At 33.5% G+C, this 15,447-nt stretch overlaps 2 protein-coding genes across 9 annotated transcripts in view; both read right to left on the bottom strand.

Moving 5' to 3' along the window:
- Positions 1 to 3,398, bottom strand: part of LOC148611808 (nucleoporin NUP188-like) — a 50,675-nt gene extending 47,277 nt beyond the window's left edge. For all 4 annotated transcript variants that reach the window (XR_015924214.1, XM_088592706.1, XM_088592708.1 and 1 more), the window contains exons 1-2: positions 3,337 to 3,398; positions 109 to 166 (exon numbers count right to left, since the gene is read on the bottom strand). Coding sequence is in view for 3 of the 4 variants with exons in the window: in XM_088592706.1 (XP_088448832.1) it covers positions 109 to 166; positions 3,337 to 3,362 (84 nt within the window). In the remaining variant the exon portion in view is untranslated. The remainder of the gene's footprint in view (positions 1 to 108; positions 167 to 3,336) is intronic.
- A 6,260-nt stretch (positions 3,399 to 9,658) lies between these two features.
- The window catches only part of LOC148611806 (cytosolic phospholipase A2-like), a 42,497-nt gene continuing 36,708 nt past the window's right edge, over positions 9,659 to 15,447 (bottom strand). For all 5 annotated transcript variants that reach the window (XM_088592699.1, XM_088592701.1, XM_088592700.1 and 2 more), the window contains 6 exons: positions 15,306 to 15,443; positions 14,773 to 14,877; positions 12,502 to 12,804; positions 12,073 to 12,251; positions 10,744 to 10,930; positions 9,659 to 10,364 (listed from right to left, as the gene is read on the bottom strand). In XM_088592699.1, coding sequence (XP_088448825.1) covers positions 10,045 to 10,364; positions 10,744 to 10,930; positions 12,073 to 12,251; positions 12,502 to 12,804; positions 14,773 to 14,877; positions 15,306 to 15,443 — 1,232 coding nt within the window. In that variant the 3' untranslated portion in view covers positions 9,659 to 10,044. The remainder of the gene's footprint in view (positions 10,365 to 10,743; positions 10,931 to 12,072; positions 12,252 to 12,501; positions 12,805 to 14,772; positions 14,878 to 15,305; positions 15,444 to 15,447) is intronic.

Genomic DNA, 15,447 nt, shown 5'->3' with positions numbered 1-15,447 from the left:
TCAAATCATACATATATATATAATATGTGCTAAATACAAGATTTTTGCATTTACTAAATTATCCTTATTAAATTAAACAAATTTACTTATGTATGCAGAAGAAATTACCTTGGGTCTTAAAAATCCAGTCCCATTTATTATCTGCCAAAAATTTCTGTTTCCAAAGCTGAAATGCAATGTATAAAACCAACATTAGGTAGATATACATGTATTTATGTATAATGTATAATAATTTGAATTAATTTGAACTGATACGATGTCATCTCAAATCTAGGCAGGGTTCTTAGTGATTGAAAAAGGCTCTCCTTTATATGTAAAACTCGTCCCACATTTGTCTTGGAAAGTTTGGAGACAAAGATATAAGATGCTAGACATAAACACAGGCTATCATATTTGATAGATTTTTAGGGTGTACAGTAGATCACAATGATGATCATATAAAAAGAATTGTATACAATATATGGAATGTTGAGCTGATTTGAATATGTTATTAAAGATCTCTTGATCTGACCTTAGTGATGATCCACATGATCAGGCCCTGTTCTTTGTTACAAAAACATCCAAATTTGTGATTACACTGGAAATAGGTTAGACCACTACATTTGTATAATGGGTAACAAACCACTATAGGAGAGTTCTTTGCAATGTCCTCACTTACCTGTGATTTGGTTTTGGTTGGCAAAAAATCCATTGAGTGGCAAGGGGCATCAACTTTAAATCATCATAACTTTTTCATTTTTTAAGATACATGAAATTGAAAAATTATTTTGGTTCCCTACACTGCCAATAAAACTCTTTTTATCCATGGAATTTTTAACTAAATATTCAGTAATTAGACTATATGAGCATAAAATTTAAAAAATAATTTTATATGACAATGAGGTTTACATGTTAATATCATTTCAAATTATTTTTTTTTCAAGTAAAAGAGCTACATGTATAAATACACATACAAAATATGAATTATTTTATCTAAATGAAACATCTTACGGAACCAAAATTGGATATAAAATAACAAAGTAATTAAGTTTTAAAAATTGGGATTCTAATCATGAAATTGTCAATTTTTTATTTTGTTTATTTGCCAACCAATTTGACACTTTATGATGAGCAAATTACTGAACATGACATCACTAATGAGATAGGTTAACTCTCCTACATTTTTGGTACAAAAATGTAAATGTAGTTTCCGAAATGGGGGATTAACCAAGAGTAATCAAGGGAACTAAGGTTCTAGCGGTAATCAAAAGAATGTAATCCAGGGACAAAGACCAGGCATGGAAAACAGATATACACACCTAAGAACATAAAGTAACTAAATTAATACTCAAAGTAACAAAAGCAAATGAGCAACTCGAACTCCACTAAAAACTGGGAACATGGACCAGGTGCATCGGTAGGGCAAACATCCCATGCTTTTCTAGAAACACCCACCAAGTTGCTCATAAAAAATCAAGTCCAGGGTAGTCAAAGAAGAAAGGAAAACTATGACACATTGAATAAATCAGTTTTCATGGCACAGATGGATACATCGTAACGATCTACGAGTTCATGATAATGACCATAAAACTTCTGTAGTGATGACTTAAAATAATACTGTTCCAGAAGCCTACTTGTTAGAAGTCTAACGTGATACAAAAAGTTTGCGTAGTTTCGGCAAGCTCTGGCATAACATATGAGTTGTGATATGAACACTTCATATGCAGGTGCTGAAGGGATGTTGCCACAGATGAAAGGAAGTTGACAATTCTGAATGAAAAGTCATCATGTTTATCGTAAAGTTTGGTCGATAGTTTTCCTTTACTGTCAATTTCTAAGTCAAGGTCAAGATATGAGGCTGATTTCACAGTGTCTGTAGTATCCTTTATCTCAAGTTCTTCGAGGTAGATACGATGTATCAAATCCCCAAAATTAGGATTGTTTAAAGATAATATGTCATCTATAAAGCGGAAATTGAGATTAAAGGATCTAGCTAAATGATATTCTTTCTTTCAGATCAGATCAGCTATAAAGTCAGCCTCATAGAAGTGAAGGAATATGTCAGCAAGTAGACGAGCACTGTTTGTTCTCATTAGAATACTGACTGTTTGTTGAAAAACGCATCCAACACACTGGACAAATACATGCATGTTGTCAATAAAAAATTCCAGCATTTTGTAAATATGTTACATCTTCTCCTGTATATTTGGAAGATTTTGTTCGTTTGTTTGTTGGGGTTTAACGTCCAAGCAGCAATATTTCAGTTATATTCAGACGATGAACATGAAATGGATGATAAAATGAACATGAAATGAAAAAAAAGGATGGGACACAAGGATAATAGGGTCGACAAATTTTGATTGCCACTGGAAAAAGTGGGGATGGGTAAGGTCGGGCAATTTAGCCTCCTGTGGCGGAGCGCAAAGGTTCCATACTCCTATCGAATACCACAGCAGGGTTCTTTAACGTGCGAGGAACGTGGCATCTTTCCCAACACGGTGCACCACTACGGTTTGCGGTCAGGTTTTCCGTATTATAGCCTGACAACCCCAGCATGTAACACGCCAGGGGTACCCCATTCCACCACCTGGGGCACACATCCCAGTTGCTCTGTGGGCAGAGCGCCTAGCCCCCGGCGAGGTTTCTGAGCACTATTTAGTCGCCTTATACGACAAGCTTAGCGCTGCTGCAGGCCTATTCTTTTAACACCCGGACCTGCACGGGGCGTATATTTGGAAGATGATTTGGAATTATTTCTTACAAAGTATGAGGAATCTATACCAACAACTATACATTTGTATCTAGCTATACCATCTTTTTGGGAAAAAAACAATGTACATGTATAATGTTTTTAAGTTGGGATTTTAACTGAGTTTAGTAGGAATAATAGTATACTGTGCAGAAAAATCATAAGTTTTAATGCTATTATATTCTGATGACAATCTTCAACTAATGGTCTAACTTGCCTAATACATGTAGGACAAGGATCCTAAAAGGCTAAATGTTTGGGTCATACATGTACCTTGTTTATCTTTTAGATTAAGACTATCATGTTTTCATCGCGAATTTTATTTATTTATTTTTTACTTACTGGATGAAAACATGAGAGATAAACATAAATTCCATGGTTTTATTTTATAGAACAAAATAGTAACCGGTCAATCGATTGATAGAAACAAATGTCGATGGACTAAAAAATATTATGTTTGTCAGTTTGACCTAGCTGTAGGGTTGAATGTTTACTTATTTCGATAATATCCAAAAATAAAAATGGGCAAATCCTCATAGAACAAATATTTAAAACAAATAAAAGCATCGTATTAGTTCTGAAACGATTAATTGTGCATTGATCCAAACCTTTCAGCTTTAACGTCTCCCGCCATCGCACAATCATGGCACAATTGAACAGGCGGAAGTATCGAATCGGTAGATAAAAAAGACATACATCGGAATCAACAAGGATTTCCGGAATGGCGATTTCAAACACAATTAATTCTTATAACGGAGTGTATATTAAAAAAATGTCTTTTAATTGTTTACTTTCGTTAATACTTTTTGTATTATGTTTTAGTTTTATCAGAATTAGCCGTTGTATTCAAAGGTTAAAGCAGGCAATTCAAAGAACTACGATTAGAACGGTAATCAAAAGAATATAACTAGACAAGGAAAATAGACACACAACAAAGAATATGAAACAACAAAAATTACATTTACAAAGAAACAAAAGTAAACGAGTATAACCCGTACTCTACTAAGGCAAGGATTTTTATAGTCTACTATAAAAATCCTCGACTTGTTTTTTTATGGGTGGGGTGAAATTTAGAATAAAAGGAAAAAGGCAGTATAGGCCATAAGAAAAGTTAAAAAAGCTTTTGTCCTAATAATCTTGTTTTTATTTAAAAGAAAAATAAAAGCAGGACCTTTATTTTTTTTTCAAAACAACTAGGCAGGATAGAAAATTTCATCATTGCCATGTCCTTGAAAATCAAATGGTTGCTCCTTAAAAGCTTAGCAAATGTACCGGGTGCACATGTATAGGGTACAGTGTCATTTACTTTTCTAGAAACGCCCGCCGAATTGCTAATGAAATGTCACATCCGGAGTAGAATAAAAAGGAGAGGATAAATATGACACGATGAACAAATCGTTTTTCATGGTACAATGAACAACGAGTTCATGATAACGACCATACTGTTGGCTTTAATCTGGTACCGGGTATGACGTTAAAGGTTGTCATATTGCCTGGGGCAAGTAAAACTGACTTTCGGACAAGTGGAATTCAGATCACAGCTGTCCGAAGGCAACTGGAATTTCTTAAAATGTCATTAGAGACACTACTTGCAGTGGGGTCCAGTGGGGGTGCAGGGGGTTGGAACCCCCCCCCCCCATTTTGCTGGAAAAGTTATCATTTTCATGTGAAAAAATGTCAAAAGATGGCAAATAATGTCCTAGCACCCCTCTTTTTCTGAGGAACCTGTCCCAGCTGGCCCCCCTCCTATTCGAAGTGTCTGGATCCGCCTCTGACTTGGGACAAGCTAACATCATTTTCGGACAAGTACATGCTGTGAACTTCTTGCCCGATAGGACAAGTTCAACAGGAAGTTAATGTCATTCCCTGTCAGGTAGCAACATAAACATGTCCCAGGAGCCTAATTGTAAGAAATCTAGCACGGTACAAAAAGTCCGCGTAGTTTCGACAAGCCCGATCTAGCATACCATATGTATGAGTGACCGTTCATATCAAAATAGCGTTGTATTCATCTAGATATAATTTTCTATCTAGATACTTCTCACGACTATCTAGATACTTCTCACAACTATTTAGATACTTCGCATAACTATCTAGATGTTTCATTCAAGTAACTAGATGCTTCTTACAAGTATCTAGATACACAAAAACTCCTCACGAGTATCTAGATACTTCGCAAAAGCATCTAGATGCTTCTCACAACTATGTAGATACTTCTCACAAGCATCTAGATGCTTCCCAAAAGCATTTAGATACTTTGCAAAAGCATCTAGATGCTTCGCACAACTATCTAGATACTTCTCACAAGCATCTAGATGCTTCTCAAAAGATAGTTATGCGGAGTATCTAGATAGTTATGAGAAGTATCTAGATAGTTGTGAGAAGTATCTAGATACTTTTTAGAAGTATCTAGATAGAAAATTACATCTAGATGAAAATAACGCTATTTTGACATGAACGGCCACTCATACATATTAGTTGTAATAGAAAAACTAAATTTACACGCTGGTGCTGATCATATGAAGGGAAGTTGCCATAAATGAAAATTCATCGCGTTTGTTGTATAGCATGGTCATGAGTTTCTCTTTCTAAGAGTCGGTCAAGATATGAGGCTCAGAGTGCAGATATTGGACTTGATGCTAACTTAATGCACGTATGCAGAAAATAAATATTTCCTTTTTTGACACATTTTTAAAAAAAATGTCTATGATTCTAGTTTTTGTTTTTGTTTTTGTTTTGTTTTGTTTTGTTTTTGTTTTGTTTATCGTTTGTTTGTTTTTGACTGATTCGACTTGACTCATGCATTACACAGCTCTCATTCAAAAATATAATGTCAAAACCGTCTTTGGAAATTATGGCTTTATAATTTCTAACAGCCGCTCAATTCATTCTCATTTAAGTAGCACTCCAGCTAAGAATCATGCAAAATGTGCTTCATGGGTGAAAAGTCTACATATTTTGATTTTTTATATTTTGTTTGATGAAATGTATGTTATGTAGTAAAGAAGGAGTTTAAAGTCCTGCTACCTGTGGTTGATACAGTTGCCGCTGTTTACTGACAAAAAGTATGTTTAAACTCTAAAAATGTAGTTATGCACTAAATCAATTCAAGTAAATGGTGCACGATTAAAAAAAATCTTATTTTCGCCTCCTTCACGATCATTGACTGTACGTATAATTCGGACGTTTAATACAGTTTATCAAAATAAATAAATAAAAAATGGCATTACTAAATACAACATCTTGAATGTTACTAATCAGTAAGAAAAAGATTGTTAATTTTCAGTTGTCTGCAAAATAAATTGAGAGAAATTGTAGAAATCTCACTTCTATGACGAAGTGTTGCCTTTATCATTTTCTGACAAATTGTTTATCAAAATCAATGAAACATTACCTCATATCCTTTTGTAAATGGTGATCATATTGACATACACCCTTGTCTTTTTTTTGTAAATGTTGCAATTTTGCTGTTAACTAATGGAATGGTAACAAAAATTAACTGAAAAGCTCTTTATTGGTGGTCGTCCTCCATTCACAATCAAGCAATAGTCTCGATTTGTTCACGTTCATTCCCCTCGCTAGACACTGTGACAGGAGTGCGCTTATGCAAGTTCTTATACTGTCGAATTTCTGTTGATGTTCCAGGTTTGTTTAATGATAAATAATATCTTTAAAATTATTTCATACTTTTGATGAGTATGTAAACGAATAATAAAAAAGAAGGATTTCGATGAACAGGCTGAATATTTCAATACTCAGTAATTCTAAAATATGACACACACACAAACACACACACACACACACACACACACACTAAACAGCAAAATATATTTTCTATCACACCGTATACAATATAACATTCGGGGGGGGGGGATTCAATATCATATGTTGGTTAGCGGGCGGCAATTTCAAGCGAGGGGAAAAGGATAAGTTGGTGTTCCGAGATCCATTTTGACAAGTAAACGATTTGTTAAACAAAGTGGACGGCTCAAATGTTGTAGTTGAGGGCTTTCAAACCGTTAAACGTCTTCGGAACGTTTTGTCATGATGAAGATGCCTGACTTGTGCTTGAAAACCAATAATATATGAAAATGAAGGGGGTAGTCGCCTGTTGCAAAGGATTTCAATGTTTTCTATGGCCTACTAGTATATTCCATTCAAAATTAGTTCAAAAAAGTTCTAAGACATGTGAGAGTTCCGCAATGCACCCCACTTAGTACAACAAATCATTTACGTGTCATATTAGAGCTCGGAACACCAACTTACCTTTTTTTTAGAAATTGCCGTCCGCTTACCAGCATATTGCCGCCCCTAATGTTATATTGTACACGTTGTATCAGTCCTATATTTTGATCCACTTTCGGTAATTGATTGGACTTCTGTATGTGTACACGAATTATGACATCTGCTTCCATTTGATAAATCTCGTGTATATGTCTCTTTCTGAAAAAAAAACAAAACTCAATTAATATTTAATTATATGCATCTAAAATCCGTTTAAATTAAAATTCGACTCCTGCTTGCCAATTTATATCCGTCAGTCCTCTATTTATAGGTCAATCTTTTTCAAAGGTGATTTTCTGCTTTATGGATGACGTTAAGTCGTAGAATACTCCTTAAAATAGTTCACCCCACCGCAGTTCACAGACACAATATATTGGTTATTAATGTGTCCTTGTTTCTTCATGTTACTTTTTAGTTTGATTATAAGGAATTGTCATCTATCTGTTACTGTTGATTTATTACCCTTGTCGGTGTTTTGTCGGGGCCTTCCAAAGCTTGTTTGAAGGTGTGCTTATACTTGCTGAATACATTATGTTAACTTCTGAAGGTGTTTCTTGGTTTGGATTTGATTGATCAGCAGTTGTATTCTTTGCGTCCTTTTCCCGTTAAATTGGATATTATCTGCACCCCATCCATACTTTTTTTTAAAGACATTGAGACACCCAAATTATGCTATGTCTGGTTCTGGAAAAAATATTAAGTAGTCGACGAGGAATCATACTGACCAAAATCCTGTCCTATTAAGTGCTTACTTTTATCTACCCGTATCAATTATTTTCCTTGTATTCTTGATTTCATTCCATCCGCTACTAACTGTGTGTGGACCTACAAAAATCTTGTTGGCTACATCATGAAGTTATTTTACTAAATTTTACTAATGTGGCCTATATTGTGTATACCCTAAAATGACGTATAGACGCCAAAGTTTTATATACATGACTTCACATCAATTTTCTTTTTTTTTTTTTTTTTTTTGGTAATTTTCAACATGACGACCTTGTTTCTCTATTAGAATGGGTGAAAGCTGTGAGGTCTTTAATCTTGAAACGTATGAGAGTTCCGAGTTAGTTAAACAGTCAATGCTGCAACATTTTTTAAAAATTCGTATGTAGCCAAAACATTGTCTACCATACATGATAAGTATGTTGTTGTACCAGCAGACAAAGCCCAAAACAACATTGTTTTTGTCTGCAAGGTGCATATCATGGCATGAAATGTTTATTATTTGTTGTGGATGTAGAAAATAATACAGTAATAAGATCTATATTACTATCATAATTTCTAAAAAAAAAAAAAAGAGATTGTTGAAAACCAGAAATCCAGTATATCCTCTTTTGGTTTCTTTATTATGTCTATGTATTGGTTTCCAAAAACTCCACAAGAATTTATAAAACACTTCATAGGTTGATCAGCAAAATGTTGTACAGGGCCACTGGTTATTCCTGTTATGGTTTCAATTTCATCTTTCTTCTACCCTGGATTTTACATTTTATGAGCAACTCGGCGGATGATTTTAGAAATGCAGATGACGCTTACACTACCGGTGCAACTGGTCCATGCTCCAAGTTTTAAGTGGACCTCGGGTTGATTATTTGTTTCTTTATACGTGTTACTTTTGGTTATTTCGAGTTCTTCGTTGTATGTGTCTATTTTCCTTTTTTCTTTAACCTTGGAATATATTCTTTCGATTTCCACTCGAATCTGGGTTTTCTTTATAACTCTCTCACTCACATCTATAAATCTTATTTTCTTACGATCTTTCGATCGTTTTTCCATTACAAAGTTTAGTGTATGTTGTTGTTTGATGGTTGTTATTTTTACGGATAATTATTTTTCGAAACAACTGCATGAGTTATCTAGATCTATTGTGCTGCACATGTTTTTGATAGTTTATTGCTGTTCAACTTTCATCCGCAAATAGTTGATGCATTTCAGGAAAGGTTTAGGTCTACTTAAGCCAATGCCTAATACATAGTTTTAAAATTCCCAAACGTTTTTGTCGCTATCATTTTATTTTATTTGCATAAACACCAAGCACTTCTATTAGGTTTTTAAACCACCCCATAACACTTACATGAAAGTTATATATGAACACATTCAGATTCTGCTTCTACTAGGCTTCCGTTCAATACATGTACTCAAGTGGTAAAATCTATCAAAGCGTTTTCACTGAAAGTAAAACTTGTTGTGGATAGAAAGGACTACTGGACATCGGTTTATTTTTCAAAAAGGAGAGGATGGAAGTAATTCTATTATTCCTGTTGTTACACGTTATCTATAGTAAAATGCGGGAAATCAAAGCCGACCATTACTGCAGACGCGCTAATGGTGCTAAAAAGATTCAGACCGGTCGAACTACTCACCTTACATTATGCCAATTTTATTGGGTTTTTTTATGTAAGGAGTAAGTAAAAAAAAATATTCGTACATATACTAGTAATCTCTGTGTGGCATTTACAACATAACACACTATCGGTATATTCGTTCTCACTATACTTTGTTCTATAGGTTCCATGTTGTTTCATAATATTTCAAAATAGTCTATTTAAGACCTTTTTAACGACAATGCCAGTACAGGGGGATGGTAGGTGTGAAACAAAACAAAACAAAACGAAAACAAAATAAACAAAACAAACAAAAACAAGATAAAACGTATAAAGCAGACACCTTGGAGAAGAGCCACTCTTTGTATTATAATTATAAAAATAAAAATGTTACTTAAAACAAATATGTAAACATCAACCCAACACATTTATACATAAAAATGTATGTCTTCTCCTGAGACTATTCACCAAGATCTGTTAACTTACAAAAATGCACAAAATACCCGCTATAAAGCGATCATATTTGATCAACTAGAAATTTGTTTGATCATTCATAATCTCAAACAATAATTCTGTATGTTTGACTATTCAGAACGATCATAATCAACTTGAATCTCGGTGGACCAATCACATTTAATCATTCAAATTATGCCAATCGGAACATGCCTGACCAATCAAAAGATTATTAGGAAATTTTTGAATGTTTGATCAATCAGAATCACAATCAAAAGATTCTACAAATTGTTTCAATCTATCTTCTTTGTCTTTGGCTCCAAGCCTAAGTTTTCTAATGTCCTTCAATTTGATTGGTCTCCGTACTGCAGTATGTTGGTACTTTCGTACAGATTCTCTGATTTTTTGTAACATAAGGCTTTTAAATCGAAGTGTATTGTATTCTGTTAACTTGGTCAGTCTATTAAATGCTCGATGGGAATATGTGAAGTTAAATGTAGAATATGGTCGATTTGGGTCGTCAAATAATTTAAAATCAGCAAACTCCTTCTCTTCATCTGTCTGGCGAGGCACATCTACAAAACGAGCATAACGGAGAGTAATGGATTTGAATATAATATTAGCATATTAAGTCAAAATAAATACTAATTATAAATTCAGTTGAAATGTTTGGTTGTGAATCAACCTTCTATTAACTTTTCCTTTTTCAAGTATTATATTAACGTAGTAGCGGTAAAATGAAGATTTTCTACATTTTGTAAAATCATAGCGAGCTTTCGAAATCATCATAGGTGGTAAGACAATATATTTCATATAAAGTCTTTGCTCAATGAAAAATGGGATTTAAATTAACAACCTTTCCCGAAAAATAATTTTACAAACTGTACAGAAAATACATATAGAGATTCTCAAACATACCTGGTTCACATTACATATAGAGATTCTCAAACATACCTGGTTCACATTCATTTCTAAAATTAATATTAGATAAGACAAAATGCAATATGGTTGGACATTTCGGATCATCTGGATTCTCAAATACGTAACATTCTTTGACCCCTTCCCTTTCCATTATATTAGTATCTATGACTGGAAATGGTACATTATTCTTGTGAGCCCAATATTCTGCCAACTTTATTTCCTGAAAAAGTTATATTTGTAGGTCAATTTGTTATCGAGCAACTGGATAGCCTCTATCGATGTTTTATATATGACACGTCACCGTACATATAAAAATTAAGGTTCAACTATATCGAATACACTGTTGTAAATCCCTTTCGTAAATTTGGTAGTAGTGGCATGATAACCCTCATGAATTATCATTCAAACGCTGGCAATTTTTGTCTACCGATCACAAAAGTAAAGAATGAAGAATATGTCTGTCCAAATTTAGTTTCCGTTAGTCTCAAATATTGTGCAACTTATATGTTTATCTATTTTTAGAGAAAAAATGTTCAACATTTATGATTTCTAGTAAAACAGCATCAACAGACAACGACTTGAAGATGTTTTCAGTGTGTATTTTTTCGTCACGTTTCCATCAAACAAAATCTTGTATACTTTCTTATTACTGTTTTTTGTACATTTTGAACAGTATATTTACAACAATAAGTTTGTGTGTGATCGAGGTTTAAGTTAAGACAAATTTATTTATGTAAGTTCATTAACAGACCTATCCGAGTTTTCAGATAAATATTATTCAGACTGTTGGCCAAGCAAATTGTTTCTTAACAAACCATTTCGCACGAAGTGTTTTAAAAAGTACGTCTTAAATATTCATCCTCTTGTATTTAACTGGGAAAAATACGAAATCATTTCTATTTGACTGTTAACAAATACAATAAAATTCCGAAAAGTTGACTAAGAGCGACGAGAAAATAAGCTGAAAGTCATAAAATGTTACAAAACACTATGCCTTTTATACGATATTGTGTTAGTAGAGAAAGAATAAACTTTTTGACAGACATATGTTTGACACTGTGTAACCCCGTTTATTTGTTTAGGTTCAATATTGTAAAATTGTCACCTTTTTTAATTTTCACGAGCCTCCACCGAAACACCACACGAATACCAATATAATAAACACACACATACCTCGACCAACCGAATGACGGTCATGGAATAGTCATAAATTGACATGAAGTCTTCCGTATCTTTGTCTTAAAAATTGACATGAAGTCTTCCGTATCTTTGTCTTAAAACAAGTCAAGTAGGAACATGATGACATATATATAACACTCTTTGTTTTTGCAATCAATTTTAAACATAATAGCGAAGAATTACCTTGAAAGGAGGAGTGTCGTCCGAGGGCCTGGCGCTGAAGTCAAAAGACAAGATGAGATCCACTTGTCTTTGTGGTCGTAAGAGGAGTGGATAAGGTGAATTAAATGTAAGTCCTCCATCAACAACATACAATTTTTTCATTGTTGTAGGATACAACTCAAATATCCCGTCAAACTGATCTGTAACGAAATATAAATAGTCTATAGAAATACAAAACTATCTAATAACTCATCGGATTCGAATGAAGTGCAAAAGAGTTCTATGAAATCTTTTGAAGAAATTAATACCGGTCCAAATCAACTCATCGTTGGCAAAAATTTCTTTTCCTTTCAAATTTTGACCATATATCAGGCATGCGTTCAAAGGAAACTTTTTTTTCTATTATTTAATGAAAATGTAACTTTATCTTGAGTGAATTGGTATACATACCAGCAGTTTCCTCATTTATCGAGGTGAAAGGAGAGAAAGGATAAACTTTGTATAAAGACAAGCCTCTCATGAAACTGTGAACTTTTGCTGCTCTGCCTTCAATTGAGTTTATCCACGAATTTGTGTCAAACAATGATCCAAGAACACTTTTCCAGAATGATTGATGTTTTTCATCTTCTTTCCTTTCCTTTTTTGGAGCTTTATTTTTCCGTCTATCTTTTTGTTTCTTATCGTCAGTCTCTTCTTCACTAGAATCACTATCTTCGTCCATCTGCGTTCCCATGTCATCGAGAAGTTCTTTTTCTAAATATAAAGGTACCATGAATCAAAACTGGTCACGTTAAAATTTATCTCTTATTAGGCTTAGCTTAGTAGTTGACATCTTCTAATAAATATATCTTATAACACTGAGATTTCATTCCTTAACGTACACTATAAAACTCGGTGCTTTTTTATTTCGATATTATTGATTTGACCCCTTTTTGTATACAACTCATTAGGATGGTAATACAGCTGATCTATGATGAATTCCTACAATAATTTTCATTTTCCGACGACATTTCTTCTAGTTATACATGTCGTTTGTTGTTTATATTCGTATTTTTGTTTTGTCTGTTTTCTATGTCCTGAGATCATGTATAATATTGTAATGTTAGTTTCATTTCTTGTGATAAGAGGAACATAATTTAATCATATATTTTAGAGAATTAAAACATCAGAGATTTTTTATGTATCACAAAGCACAGTATGGATACGTTCAGATAACCAAAATTACAGCAGGCGGATACCCTCTAACTTTCAAATACCAAAAATCTTACCGAAGAACAAATTTTTATTGGACCTTCCCTGAACGTTAACAATTGTGTACAAACTTATTACTCATAAGACAACCTATTCAACCTTCTCAACAGACATAATTTACTCAAGCTTAACAGCTTGATATGTTATCTGAAATATCTAGGATGTGGAAATTAATGAACACTCAACGTAAAGATTTCCGATGTACTGAACTAATTTACAAAAAAGGCGGGGTTTAGTACCGAGTATGACACAAGATTTTCCAGTGGTTTCATGCAAACAAAATTAACCACTTAACAATGAGCAGAACCGGAACTGCTGTATAAAACACATGCAGTGGATTAACACGTGTATAAAGAATGGAAACAATCTTATTTATTTCGCCTCTCTTTTTATCCAAAAAGTATGTAAACATATTTCTTCTATATAAAATTGGCACTGTGGGTGTAAATCTTATTCATTTTTTTCTGCACTTCTTATATATTTTAGATTTCCTAAGTATTTGGTTCTGATGCTGCTACTAAGAGTTTTCATCTTGGAATATGTGTAAAGAATACCGAAATATGCAATATTTTTATGATTGTATATATTTTTTAGGTTCTTAGGTTTTTTAGGTATTGAATATTGACACTCATTAATCATGCGTAACATTTCATTTTTTTCTATCGAAGACTTTACTCGTTAAAACCACTTTCTTCCTTCATATTACCGAAGAATGACACTAATAAAACACACGGAAGTCTTACCCATTTCCTCCTTTATTTATCGAAGTTTGACACTAGGAAAACACACAGAAGTCTTACCCATTTCTACATATAGACCCTTTTGTGGCAAGTTCGTGAGCATGCTTAGTATACACTTCCGCAAGGTAAACAGGCAAAATTATTTCACATGATTTTCACCTGAATTGAGCGAATAAACTTTTTGATAAAGTTCACATGAAATTCAGGTGAATCGAGCCTTCACGTGAAAATCACGTGAATTCTTCACATGAAAGTCGTGTTAAGTGAATTTCACGTAAAAATCATGTTAATTTCATGTGAAGTTTTCATAAATTTCACGTGAATCTCGATTAACATGAACTTCACATGAAAAATATTTGCATGTGTAGGGCTTGGGTAAAACAAAAGATTTTTCCTCGCGGAAGTGTATATTGAGCATGCTCTACGCATGCTCATCGACTATTCTATAGTTAGCACAAATGGGTCTATTGGAGAATTGACATTCATTCATTATGGGCACATCTTACATCTTCCCTCCCTTTTCTTTTATCGAAGATTGATACTCGATCGTTGATTATGCTTGAATCTTACAATTCCCCCCCCCCATATTCCATCCATTACATGTTATTCTTAGTTACACGTGAATCTTAACCACCTCTTCCCGATTGACATTCGTTGAATATGTGTAAATCTCTCCAATCTCTTCTTTTTTTATGTAAGATGGCACTCGTTCATTACGTGCTAATCTTACCCATTTCTTCCCTTTCTTCTATGGAAGATTGACACTCGTTTATTACTTTCTTGTCATCTTTCAACAAACGTTTCAGCTGTATACAGAATGCACTACCCCATATACCTTAAATGCCAAACAGTTTGTTATAATATCATTAAATAGTATATGTTTCACGAGAGGTCAAGAGGTTCAAAGATACATATTGGAAAACACATTCTGAATCACTAAAATAAAATGTGTAGTATTTTTATGGTTATTTTATTGCTTTTTCTAATCGAACAAAACGACTGGATATTTCAATAATATCTAGATTAAATGTAGTAATGAAATAAGTATTAAACCGAAAATATTTATAGAATCTGTACTTTAATTTTTACATTCACATAAATATCAACAGGTGTAAGATCTGGTAATTCAACATATAATTTCAATAATTATACCAACATATCAAACAGGAAATGAGCAAGTCATGCAAAAAGACGACTTTGAAGGTTATTCAAAAGCTCTTTAAATCTAACAAAATTTATATGTATAAACCACTTATGATTTACCTTGGAGGAAATGTAAAGGAGGTTCGGGATGCTCTCGAACTAGCTCCCCCATGAAAAATTTACTACCAAAATATTTAGTTTTCATAAATGTCCCATACTTAGGCAGTCCAATTTCGTAGGGAGAGAATTCCATCCACTCTAC

This window comes from Perna viridis, chromosome 7 (assembly GCF_037379345.1).
Source record: "Perna viridis isolate PV_CMFRI_1.1 ecotype Kerala chromosome 7, ASM3737934v1, whole genome shotgun sequence".
NCBI classification, from domain to species: domain Eukaryota; kingdom Metazoa; phylum Mollusca; class Bivalvia; order Mytilida; family Mytilidae; genus Perna; species Perna viridis.
The sequence above is the reverse complement of the archived record's forward strand: the minus strand, read 5'-3'. Positions and strand labels throughout refer to the sequence as shown.